The sequence below is a fragment of the Anopheles bellator genome, chromosome 2, assembly GCF_943735745.2.
Source record: "Anopheles bellator chromosome 2, idAnoBellAS_SP24_06.2, whole genome shotgun sequence".
Taxonomy (NCBI): Eukaryota; Metazoa; Arthropoda; class Insecta; order Diptera; family Culicidae; genus Anopheles; species Anopheles bellator.
In genome coordinates, this window is record NC_071286.1 from 12,861,158 (window position 1) to 12,874,702 (window position 13,545).

Consider the following 13,545-nt stretch of genomic DNA (forward strand, 5'->3'; position numbering starts at 1 on the left):
CTGATGTGTATCTATATTGGACATTTTGACGAGTTCCAACAAGTGGTGGATTTTCTCAATGACAGATCCTTTGCCCGTGAGCTCTCCGTGGCCGAAGCAATCAGGAATCGCTGGTATCGCGTGAGCAATCTGTTCATTTTATCACCTCAAATCTTGTTATGTTTCTCATATATTCAGTTTTGGACGACTGGACTGTCTTCAAAGAGTTATAGCTGGTTACTATTTCGTGGCGAGCCCGCTGGTGGCCAGTTGGTTCAGTTCCTATACAAGAATTTCCTTCCCATCCCAATAGCGGGGTTTTTTGTGGGTTGTACGATTGCATATTCGATGATTGTTGGCTTTCTGGCTGAGATGGAGCTTCTGGCCACTTGCTTGGGAGAGTTGGACGCGACGGTAGAGTTACGTATGTCTGTTCTACCTCAAACATCTCACCAGGACTGCTCCGATGCTAATTTCTGGAACATTTACAACGGGGAGCTTCGACGCTGCGCTAAGCGACATTGTGAAATTTTTGAGTAATTTGAAGATTATAATGAAGTTGTAAATTTCTGGGAAATGAAATCTCAAATCTAGGCTGTTTGTCTTGCAGAGCAATAACGGCGCTGGAACGAGTGCTCCGATTCGTGTTTATGCAGTATCATCTGGCATCGATAACGGTCGTGGTGAACTGCTTGTACATCTTGCCACGTCTAAACTCCTACGACGAAATCGGCATCTTCGGAGAATATCTAGTACTCCTCGTTTTTGTTTACTTCATCTTTTGCTGCCTAATTGAGAAGGTTCAGTCTATGGTGAGTATTGCTCAGCTATCTAATCTGTTGATCCTTTTTCGCATATAATAAAATCTTCCGCTTCAGAATTGTTTCATCGGTGAAAAGCTGTACGCCACAAGATGGATGATGCAAATGCGCTATTCCCGAAAGTTCCACCGTGAGTACCGCTCAGCGATGCTTACATTCCTGTTGCTGTGTAAAATTGAGCACAGTGTAAAACATCAACGAAGAAAACGATAATGGACATGGAAAACGATCACCTCGATGCTATGTGCTTTGTGGTAACGGTTTATTCTTTTTTATTTTGCATTATTCTTTCTTTTAATCATTCTTTTTTTAATGCTGCTTAGCTGCTTAGTGCTAATTGCTGAATTAATTTTCCTAAACGTAGGATTGTTATGATATACTTCACTATATCATTTTATTGGCCACTTCTGGGGAGAGTTGAGAAGAAAACAATCTGCGTGCTGTGCCGTGCTGTGTGCTCTATTCGCCACGACCACAAATCCGCCAAAGTATTAAAAATTATAATTTACCACCTTATTATGCTCACCTAGAATCTGTCAAGCATATAGTGTGGAATCAAATACCTGCACATGAAAAGATATTTTTTAATCCGAAATGAAACCATTTGAACGCCTTCATCAACATCCCTTTATAGCGTGGTTGTTGGTTTTGTACTAACCCTAATGCTACGCCGGTTTCGGGAATAGAACCCACGTCTTTTAGCGCTCTAATCGTTTCTATTACCGTTCCACTCCGAATGATCAAATCGAAGGTATTTAACAGTTTTTGCGCCGAGAATATCTTTTTAGGAACCATTTTTTACCGTTGTACAAAATTTATTCACCTTCGGACCATACCTTACTCCTCTGAATCACTAAAAAATACCCTATCCGGCTACAAGACAGCGCAGAAAACATGTTCGACATGTGGTGCCTCTGGTTCTGCATGGCACTGCGCTCGTTGCCATTGGGACGGTTCGGACATAACTGTTGGAACAGGAACCCTGGCGACCGTAGGAGGAACCCTGGTCCGCGATGGCGGGACCACTTCGTTGGGTTGCATGCAAGAAGAAACACGTCGTCCGGCGAGAACATAAAAATGTAATTAAAATGCTTCCATGCGCGAGGCTGGGCTTCCAGAAAGGGCCGGTGTGTATGATGAACGGCCACCTCGTATGATCTGTGGCACGAATGTGCCACTTGTGGGTTTTTTTGTTTTTTCTTTCGTTTCATTTTGTTTTCAATCAGATTCGCCTTAAACATCCGCCGAATCTGGGACTTGCGTATTGCGTGGTGTCCCAAATTCCAATTTCATTCGTTGGAGGGTTTCCGTTCATTTAGTTCTTTTGCTGAAACACCCAAGACAAGAAACACATCAGCCGGAAACACCCTCGGGCGACTGGTCCGGCGATTGCTCTGCGCAGAATCCGTTTACCCGGGGTTTTTAGTGCTCCCGGATCGAAACACGCCCTTATCACAGAAAATATTGAAAGTCCATTCCGAACACCCACCCGGGTTGGCGGCGCCTGCGATAAATGTTGAAGGGCTCACCTGTTAATGCAACCGCCAGGACATTGGTTATCGACCGGTTTTCGGTTCAACCCCTTCGTAATCGGTACAAAAATATGGCCGACAAAGCAGCTGTCAGTAATTGTGATTTATTCATAGTTTGCACTCCCACGTGCGGCGCAGGGCAATCACACACTGCGGTTGACTCTGCAACGGACTAAGGCTAAGGACTCCAAGAACGGCAGAAGCCCCTGGTTTTGTAGCGATTATTATCATTTGAGAACTGTTGAGCATAGAGCTTCTTCCACCTCTTGAAGAAAACCAGAAACACATCCTAAAATTCTTGCAAAATTTCTTTTCTGTGATGCTGCATTAAAAAAAAAATGTCTCACAACTTTCCCTCGCAATAAAACCACCTTCAGCTGCAGCCCACAGTGTTATCGGATTACGGTTTCAGGCGAATCACTCTGGAACCTGTTCAACAACGAACATTCAGGTAAAACTTCTCAAACACTGCCGACGCTTTGCTTAAGACCACTTTTGGAACTAATTTTTATTATTTAAATCACTTATTCAAAAACTTGATCCTCTATGCCGACCGGCAAGCAGGGCCGGATACAGTTGACCAACCGTTGAACAACGGCAAAAGAAAGGAAAACTCGAACTATATAATAATAATTATTATTGATTTATTACCACGGACGAACCAACGCCCGCCGGAAGGCAGAAGCGCAAGCATCGAAATTTGGGACGAGCCGATTTTACGGCGACCGTTAAATGCAAATGACCAACGGATCGTAAATAAATGAGCCAAAGCAAACGGACGCGGAATGGCGGCTACGGATCGTTCCATCACTTACGAGCTCGCAGTTTTCCGTGTTCCTTGAAAGCTTGAACGAAAAGTTGTGAAGGTTTTCGTTGTTATTTACGGCAACTCTACTCAACACTCGTACCGGCCTCCAAAGGCCGGCCGGCGATGGGTATGGTTTGTAATAAAAAAGGACTCACGAGTCATGCGAAAACCATTTACTTCCTGTCTGTTGAAGCGTGCTGGAAGCTGGCCTTGGCCCTTGGAGGCGCCCTCAAGCTACGGTTTCTTGATGGTCATGAACAGGAAGGCCAACATGACATCCTCACGATGTGCACACGCTCGGTCCTGATTTGCATCTTACCGGTGTCGCTGAAGGGCATTTGCCGGTGCCGAAATTACCCAACAGGGCCACGATGCGTTGCTGTTATGATCAGCCGCCGTGTTATGATCGGCCGGGTGACAAAACGTTTCCCGGTAACCGTTAACGCTCCCAGGGCCTCCGTCAACATTCTGTGGACAACATCTGTTGCCGAACCGCCAGATGTGATAATGAGAGAGAGAAATGTCGTTGGATAATCGATGCAACAAAATGCATCGGCAAATATTCGCACGTACGCTTCGTTTAAACAACTTCGCCAGCGTGTTTGGCCTCGTCAAGGTGGCAAGGTCCTTGAAGGTCCAGCAAACGCCGCACGTCAACGGCCGTAAGGAAGACATCACAAACGCCTGCTGCCGAGTGTGCCCAAAAGTGTGCCATCCAAAGCTGATGGGGAAACACTCACGTACGATCTGTTTTGTGTTGCTTGTTTTACCAAAAAATGATCGTCCAAAAACCGTTTACAAAGCGCAACAGAATGGGAATTGATTGAACAAAGAAAAACGGTTTGAGTAACTTGTCAACCATTTTTTGAAACGACCAAACCGGTGAAGCTCGCACATCATCTGCCCATTCTGCGCGGTGCATCCATTCATGATGCCAATGCCCGCGCTGGTTTCGTCTAAATTTGCATCTTCAGACTACGAGCGCCGAAAAGAAGGACGCCGTGGAAAGAGAACCTGCGAATGCATAATATTTCTGGTGTTTACATCTTCACCCGCGAAACGGGATTGTCAACGATGCAACGATTGTCAACGATGAACGAATTTTTTGTCCACATAAGAAACGGGAAATCGCACTCAACGAACACCGTGGCTCTGCGTGGCTCTTGTGTAGCTTGACATGCAAAACTTCGCACATGGGCAAACATTTAAGACGGGCCATTAATTTGGCACTCAATCACACCATTTGCAGAAAATGGCGGCTTCTGGTATCAAATTTTCTGTTCGCTTCCTACGGGCGTAAGACGAGTGTAAGGCAAACGAGTTCATTTTCACACGCAATAGGACAAGTTTATTTACTGTCTACTGTTTTGTCTCCCTGAAGATTTTTGGCACTCTCAAAACAAACTCGAGACTGTTTCATGACACAACAATAAGTGCAACGCGATCGATTTTTAGTACGACTAGGAGTTTGGGCCACAAACCACACTTACGGTGGTCACCAAATTTTCGCACTGTCTCCAATCGATAGGTTAATTTAATCTCCACTAGACATTTCAATCACTGATCGACTGCCACATTATAAAACGCGCTGTCTTCTACTTGGGCCACGATCACTCGAGCATCGTAGACGGTCAGCACAAGCTGTTTTTGCATTAAAGATCTTTACTTCCCATGTTGACTCGCCGACATGCCTTGTTCCTCGCCGATTTAAGTTCTCTCTCTATCGTACTCTCAGTCGTCGTTGTAATAGTTTTGCTTTCATGGTGAATGCTTTGCTTTCAAATCGAAAGAAATTTGGTTTCTGTAAGTAAGCGAAAGAAGTGTTGGCCGCATTCTAAAAAACATATTGATCTTTGTCCAACCAACATGAAAAAATTCTACCCGAAAACGAGCCAACCAAAGCCAAAATTAAATCTGGAACAGCTAGATAAATAGAGCAAAGTCAAAATACAAACCACTAACTATTAAGCCACGAGAAACGCGTCATAGGCAGAGAAGCGCACGCAAACCGTTGTCGCTTCAAATTAAGACATTTTCGATTGCTGCCGGCTGCGGTTAGTGGCTGCCGGTTGTTAGTGATACTGCTCCAGTTGGTGATGCACTATTTTCGCCGTCCCTGCGAAGTCGGTCTGCCCCCGGTCCAGATTCCCGGCGCACGGGAATCCGTGAGTCCGTAAAACCCGCGGTCACAGCCTCGAACACCGTGAACCACCGACGTCATCGGCAGCGTCGTCGACTTCGTCGTCACCATGGCGACGGTCGAATAGTTGGCGCAAAAGCTTAGCCACGCGCCTCATAGAGCTCTGGTTAGAGCTGGCCGCCGGACACCGGAGAGAAGAGAAAGATCAACTTCCTGCCTCGACAAAAAAGCAAGAAGAGAAGCGAAGAAAAAGAAACGGCCCAAAGTGCGCCCGAAAAGTGTGTTCGGTACTCTTGATCTGCGCGTCATAAAAATTAAGGTCAACAATGTTTGGCGAGTCAAACAAACCACAAATCTAGGACCCTCGCGCCGCGCCGCTCTGCCGACGGTTTCGGTTCCCATGCGTCTTGGGGCTCGGGGTTTTTTTTTTCGTGCGTCTGTGGGGAACATGTTTTGGGCCCACCGAGTTCCCACTGGGGCCGCGAGCACCCTCGGGGCCCTCTCGGCCGTCCCGTAAAGGAGTCGTAAAGCGTAAGCCCGCCCCGACTGGGAGAGAGAGAAGCGCACTAACGATCGAACGCACCATCCGGGGCACTACTTTTTTCGACGACTTTTAATTGGTTCTACTTTCGGCACGGCCAAGTAGCACCGACGACGCTCGCGTTGGCCGCTTCACAGCGGCCGCAGTAAATGGGAAGAAAGTGAAGCATACTACAGCAAGATCGGTGCCTGTAATGCTCCTGTGACAAAAGGGTGAAAAAGTGGTTGGAAAATTAATTCTAATTAGTACACAGTTCAATCCCGCACCGGGAACTGTGTATTCGAAGAAGGTGCGATGGGTCTCAATCTTCTTATCTCACCTAGGGTAACTAGGCCCCGTTTCGTAACGACAGAAAGACAAGATTCGCACATCTCTCTGCACCGGGGACCTGGCATCTCACTCGGCTCCAGAAGGCTCAGCAGCAACGGCACACCAACCGGTAACACTACGACACCGGGTGGCGAAGACACAGTGGCCACCACCAGAAATCGAACCCATGGCCACGGACAAGTCGAGCAAGTTGAGCCTAACCACGGTTCGCGCACGGGCGAGCACGCGCCAATTTCGGTATCATGTTCCCCGGCAGCAGCGCAGACGATGTGGGGCTTCGCGTCCCGAAATTACCGAACGAAGCAGCTGGATGTTGTGCTGCGTTGCTTCTTCCCAGCCGTCTCGCAAAACGAAGAAAACCGCGAACGCGCGAGAAGAATGAAGGTGATAAATGTTGTGCGTCGCGGGGGGATTGAAATCTAGTTCATTCATAAATCACCCTACTGGCCGGAAACGGTCCATGGTGAGAACGGCTGTGTGGCTGAATAATGTTCCGGTTCCGTTTTGTTGGCCCTGCTGTCCCGACCGGGGCGACGCCCGGGCCGGGAAGGACGGCTTTATTGATGGTCGGTTTAAGTGAGGACGAGGTAGGAACATTGCATCGCTGTTTACCGTTTCTTATGAAATTCAGCCGCCCCACGGAAGAGTGAGAAGCATTGCGGTGCTCAGAATTTTACGAGTTATTCTCACACGTTTCGCAAATTTCGATGACTAGGATTTGACCAATTCGAACGCTATACTGCCATGTTCATTGTAAACCTACATCTAATAGAGTGCCGGTTGAATGATTACATCATTTCAATATATTTATTTCTTTTCAGTAACAAATTAATTTATTTGAAAGACAAAACATGCTAAACAACACCATTATAAACTCGTATAAATTGATCAAATGATACATTAGCATGTGATAAAAATGTCATTGATCACAACAACCAGGGCAAGAACAATAAAGTTTACGAGGATCGTTTGAAAAATGGCCGAACTCAACATGAAGATCTCAACAAGCTAGTAAATGAAAGCTAATCAATTTTGCTGTCAATCTTCTGCCAGTTACACACCAAAATGATGGCAAGTTACAGATATTATGTAGTAATCGTTTGAGGGAATTGATGGCGATGTTTTCGTGAAAATAAATTCGAGTATCGAGCTTCCATTAAATGTTTGATTTTAAAATGTAATACGGCTCCGACAATCAAAAATGAGATGGATTCTGCGTGTGAAGATGCCGTAACATCATTATTTTGGGTGGCTAAATTTAAACGTCCAAAAACTCTAACATTATTTTGTATTATTAGACCAGTTAGTATTTAAATCATTTGCTTTTCCTGATTTGGTAGAGAGATTATTTCTTTGGTGATCAATGAAAACATTAATCAGAAGGAAAAGAAGTCCATTTTGTGCAACTGACGCAACAATATATAATTGTGTTACAACACAATCGCCAGGATCTTTTCAAGGATCTGCCGCATGGCGTCGGTCTAGGCAGGCAAATCTGGACAAATTTTCGAAGTTTCCGAACTTCACGTAATTTAACAAAATAAGTCCAAACAATCAAAACTACTGTGTTAACAATAATAAAGGCGAACTGTTTACTTCCGTTGTCCTCCTCGCGGGAAGAAGCGTTGTGAGCAGACTATATTTGAAAATATATTTTTTAATCAGCAAAATTGTCTTTCTGAATTTCGAGTCCATTTTAGATCTGGTGTCTTCTCAGTTGGAGCGAGATGACGAGATACTTGTACAGCAAGATCAGGTTATCTAAACTCATTTTAGTGCTACGAGTATGTTTGCATCGTTTTGAGATATGCCACGCAACTCTCGCGGTTGGCTTTCCTCTTAAACCTCTTCGTTCAGCACCCTCGGGTTGTAGGCTGCTGTCTCAAAATCGGTGTTCGTAGCTTCGGGAGGGTCTTCTGGTGGATTTCGGAAGTAATGAAACGTCCACAGTCGAAAAAGTGAAGAAGAACCCAATCACGTGTTAACTGTGTTTTAACTGAGCACGATCGTTTTAATCAACGAAAATTACGTATCGTCAGCAAACAGAAGAGGCGCGTAACCGCACTCCGTGACACGTGTCAACTCGGAACGCTCCTACCGTCGTCTGGTCTGACATTGTAATTGTGCCCCTTGCGCTAGGCCGGTGGAATCTAGAGCTCTCGCCTCACGCCACTGTACAGCGGCTCAGTGTATATCACTTCCCGTTCGCCTTAGCGAAACACCATCACGCCCCGATCGACGCGCTCCTGGCACACGGAAAGAAGATCCAAGCGGCGCCCCGACTGCACGCTTCACACTTTACTTGACCTTTGCCGTTCTGGGTTCTGTAACAGAACACTCCGCCTCGGTACCGCCGCAGACCGCAACAAGCTGTAAAGCCGGGGACGGGGACAAACAGTGCATGATCACCAAATAAAATGTGAATACTCAACGCGTAGCGTAATTGATTAGCCGGTGGAGATCAACCGGATGAAATCCGAGCTGGCGCATACCGCACGCGCGTCGAAAGGCGCCTTCTCAAGGTGCGCCAGGCCAGGCGTTCTGGGCCGGGCGGCCGGATCGCCGGATCGCCGGATCGCACCATCAATCGCGCTATAAAACGCGTGCCACCGTTCTAGGGAAAGCATCAGTGCAGTCTCGTGCATCCGCAGCGTAACTACTACCGCCACCAGCCCAGTGTTGTGTTCAGAGTTTTCCAAACAACTTCGGAATGGCTTCGATGGTAGGTAGCTGGTAGTGTACGGCTCACGGCTCACTCACCATAATCTGCCTCCTTACAGATCTCCCTGCTTGCCGTTGGGCTGATGGTGATCGGTGCGTGCGTCGACGCCCAGCAATACCATCTGGGGTCCCGCCGGCTTCAGGATCGCCCGAATCTGCTCCGTTCGCACGCCGACGGCGACGGTTACAGCCGGAACGATCTCTACACCAACCAACAGCAGCAGCAGCAGCGATATGGCGATCGCCATCAGCACCACAACCTGCAGGACGAGCAGGACCGTCGCGGGGACTACGATCACGAGGACTACAGCTACGGGTATGCCGTGCGTGACGAGCACTCGGGTGACATCAAGAGCCAGCAGGAGGTGCGCCACGGTGATCGCGTTCGGGGCCAGTACCGGACGCTCGAGTCGGACGGCACCGAGCGGATCGTGGACTACACGGCCGACGATCACCGTGGCTTCAATGCGGTCGTCCGCCACCAGCCGTCGGTCGGTACGCGCGCTCAGCTGGTCCACACCCTGCAGCCGGCCGTGCTGCTGCGAAACCCGACCGTCGGCCAGCTGATCGCCAGTGGCCAGAGCCAACCGCTGTTCAACGCCAACCCGAACGCCGCCCGAGGTCCGACCGCTTCCGTGCTGCTGCACCAGTGAGGGCGCGTGAAGCCCCGGTCTTGGTCAATCGGTTGAAGGACATCACCCGCGAATAAACCATGTTACACCACCAGTCGGTTCAATATACCCGGAATACGACCCCCAAAACACCATGATGTAGACCAAATGTTCTCCCGTCAAGTTTCTATTTCTTGGGGCTCGGTAAGGACCACTTCGAAAGGGGCCCTAAAATAGCGGAGCTACCCGAGGCTGAGACTATCCATCAGCGCCATCCGGTCTCCGGTCTGGGCGCGTGAGTTATGGGACGGCTCAGTTGGGAACGCCATCACGATGACGTCAAAACCGGCCCAATGGCTCCAGCACCCGTTTCCGGTTGCGAGTTGACGTCTCGTCACTTCACTCGGCGACGAAATTGGCCATCTGTTGCGCACTCCGATGAGCGTCCGCCTGAAGGGTGGCCACATCCCCACACTAATGATCGTCATCAACAACGCGCCCCGGGTGACTTCAACGCTCGCCTCGCTGGGAACGAGCGCAAGTGACGAACGGGGCATCGGTTCGTCGCTCGCACCGGGCCCAGAGTTTCCCGGGCCGTGCGCGTCACCATTTCCCGCGTGCATTGTTGGTGTGCCCGTAGGGCACACGTCGCCGCCGCCACCACCGCCAGTCGCCGCCACCATCGTCGCCCCATTCCCGTTGGCGGTGCATTCGCTCGACAATTTATTAATGACTCCCGGTTAATCCTCCGGCCTCGGGCGGCCGGCGGGCAAATGCAACGGGAAGTCGGCCTCCCCTTCACCCGGAGGCGGAGGGCAAGGTTGCGATGGGAAGCGAAACAACGGCAACAAAAATGATACGACGGTGCCTTCCTACCCCGGTGGCGGAAAGTGGAATGAAATGGAAACAAAACTTTTCATTTCTCTCAGACGGGTTCCCGCAGGGGGTGGGGATTCAGCAGTCCCCCCAACCCCCTCTGGCAGGCCCGCGGGACGGCACCTCGTTGGCACTTCCGTTGGCACAGTTTCAGCAGAGATTAGCTAATTAATTCAAATCTCCCTGAATGGCGGCTCTGAATAGATGAGTAATTAAATCGGTGCGCTCGCGACGCGGCACGGCGGATAAGGTGCGGACAGTCGGTCCACCGCTCTCTCTCTCTCTCTCTCTCTCTCTCTCTCTCTCTCTCTCTCTCTCTCTCTGTCTCTTCCTCCACTTCCGTCTTTCTCTTTCGCCGGTAGAGGCACCCGGTGCGCCCGATGCGCGAGTAGTATATGGGATTTGTAGGTCTGCCGTGGCACGGAAACCTTCGTGGCACCTGGAGCAAGCCCAGGAAGTGGAACGCGAACGGTTGGCGTTAGGTGACTTGTGTTCACGGAACCCATTTCCACAATAATTAACAAAAAAGTCAGTGTGACCAAAGGTCCCAGTCGGTTCACGAAAGTCGACAGTGCGGTGCATTTTAATTCTGAATTCTTACCCCAACTACTGACCCGATTCGGCGCTTGGGGCATAGTTTCGACAAAAAGTTGGTCAATGGGGTGCTATCGGTTCCAGCACGGCCCGGTGATGCCTGGAAACTGTGCTCAAGTGTCAGACGGTCAGCAGTACGGTTATGGGGTCATGACTAATGACCGAAAGAAACCTTTAAAGAAATGCTAGAAATGTGATTATTTTTTATTGAATCTTTGATATTAATTCAATTTTAAGCTTTGCAATAAATTTCCCTTCTTTATTAGAATAATCTAGAGCACGATTAAGTCGCATTGATCAACCTTTTCAGATTGATTTGGTTTCAAATTCATCGACCAAGGTTGACATGGAAAGTTCGCCTAAACAGTACGAGGGTCGTCTGAAAAGTTTCCAAAATCAACATGAACATGATTTGGTTGTTAATTTGCCTGACAGTTACTCATCAATGCTTCAGCCAGTTTGGAGGCGCTGATGCGTTTTGTTAGTATAGTAAATAGCGTTATTATTATTAGAACGGGCAGGGCCATATTAAGCAACAACTTTTGCACTCAAGTTGATGCAATCCGGTTTGAACTGACGTACTTGCCGGAACTGCCGGAAAGCCGCTTAATCAGCGCAGATGGCGAACGATCTAAGGACGAACCACGGATGTCAGTGTTTTTGTGAAAAGTTTTGTTTACGAAGATTTTAGTCAAATGATGAGACAATCACCTTCGTGGACAATTTTTTGGCAGAAAAAAAACTATTAGAAACAGGAAAACTAACGTACACTATTTTGACGGACTATGTTGTAAAGTAACAAGTAAAATTCAGAAACAGTGTCTAGCAGCTTTATCATTTCGGAAACTTTTCGGATCGTTTCGGAATTTCGAATTTTGTTTTACTGCAAATTTACTCACACGACTATCTATTTCCTATCTCCATGATCCGCAAATAGAAAATAGGCGTATGAAACATGGTTATGCTATAAAAGAAAACCTTACACATTAGGACCCCCTGAAGCGAGTATTCGTGCAAGATGCTTCTCAACATCGCAGCAAAGAAAAGGACGATCCTTACCGATCGAGCAGCAGATCGGTGGTTTGAAACAAAAACCTCTCTCTAGTTTTTTCTGTTTTTTTCCGCAAAATTCCGCACACCCATTATGCATCAATTAAGGTTATGCTACACAGCGGCACGCCGCTGACCCAATTGCCACCGCGCACACACCGAATCGGTCCCAATGGTGGAAAAAATCAAGGGCCCTATCACGTTATGCTGTGCGTTAGTCTTCTTTCCCGTTCCGTGTCCCGGCCGAACGAAACGGAAAACCCACAAAAAAATCGCATTCCAATACCAACGCCGGCCAGTGGGCCATAAAAGACCGCATCACCGCAGAGAGAAACAAATCAAATAAAATCAGTAGCAGCAAATGGAAGCAAAAAAACACACTCACCTCAGCCGCCCGTTGGCAGATCAGGAGCGAGTGAAGAAATGTTCAAACGGGTTTGCTCTTTTTCCACCCGGTTTGGCCACCGGATCGATCGGATCCTGCTGCCTGAACGGTGCAGAAGCCCAGGACCTGCCAGCCAGCCAGCCAGCCGGGCCAGGGAACCGCGTCCGATAGACACAACCGCAAAGCAGCCTCCTTTCTGGGGCCATCAAATTGCCATCCTGTGGCAAGTAGTAGCTGATCGGGCAGCACACGAGCAGTAAAGCCGGCGGACCCGATTCGACGCCGGAACAGGCTCCACCGCAGGATGTAGGTCAACCCGACCGATCGTGCAGACCGGTATGACATTTGTCTGGCACACGGCTGCCGGTTGGCTGGCTGGCGCTCGATTGAAAGTCAATTCCTGGCGATGACTCGCAATCGCCACCGGTTCGTCGCTTAAGTCTTTCGTTTTTCCCACCGTCATCGCACTGCAATGCTCGTGGGGGGGACTCACAGTTTGATCGGATTTCGTTAGAGGGCGCGCAGTATAAGTGCGCCGTAATGGAAGGTCACGTTCGGGGCGATATTATTACCGCGCCGCACCGCTCACCGCACACTGTCCGATCCGATCGCCGATCACTTTCTTCCGGGAGGCCAAGGCCAAGGTTCGGTACTGGCCGCGTCCCGTTCGGACACAGTTTCACTGCGCATCATTTTCGATTTCATCAGCCCGTGGCCCGTGGATGAGTTGGAAGTGGTTGTTGCGGTGGAGAAAGAAGGCGAACCCCGGAGCTGGGTAAAAACAATATCACGGGAGCCAGAGCCGATGAAATAAGTGCCGCCGACGACCGACCGGCGTTTGTGGTTGTCTTCATTAGCGAGCTGAGCGCGAGATGCGAAGCGTGCGCGAAGCGTTGGCGTTGCGCGACCCACATTTTTGGGCCACTCTGGAAGGCCACCTCGTGGCCAAAAAACGCCCGTAGAGTCCCGAACTACGCGTATGAGGATGACCGATCCGTTCTACCCCGGGCCGAATCGCAGCACACTTATGCGCAGGGCACTTACGGGACCGGGAAGCGAGCGAGAGAACATCAGAATTAAGGAAAGTGCACATCGCAATCCCTTTTTTTTTGGGTGGGAAAACAGAATGTAGCCCCGTAAAAACCCTAATCCCGTGT

The 13,545-nt window shown here is 48.9% G+C and overlaps 1 protein-coding gene across 2 annotated transcripts in view; it reads left to right on the plus strand.

The window, feature by feature from the left end:
* LOC131210202 (uncharacterized) overlaps positions 1-9,634 on the plus strand; it is a 10,621-nt gene extending 987 nt beyond the window's left edge. Inside the window, exons 1-2 of one of the 2 annotated variants that reach the window (XM_058203412.1) lie at positions 8,776-8,873; positions 8,932-9,634. In XM_058203412.1, coding sequence (XP_058059395.1) covers positions 8,862-8,873; positions 8,932-9,525 — 606 coding nt within the window. In that variant the 5' untranslated portion in view covers positions 8,776-8,861 and the 3' untranslated portion in view covers positions 9,526-9,634. Of the gene's footprint in view, positions 1-8,775; positions 8,874-8,931 lie in introns of those variants that run through there. The other variant, XM_058203413.1, reaches the window with a different exon arrangement.
* Positions 9,635-13,545: the final 3,911 nt, after the last annotated feature.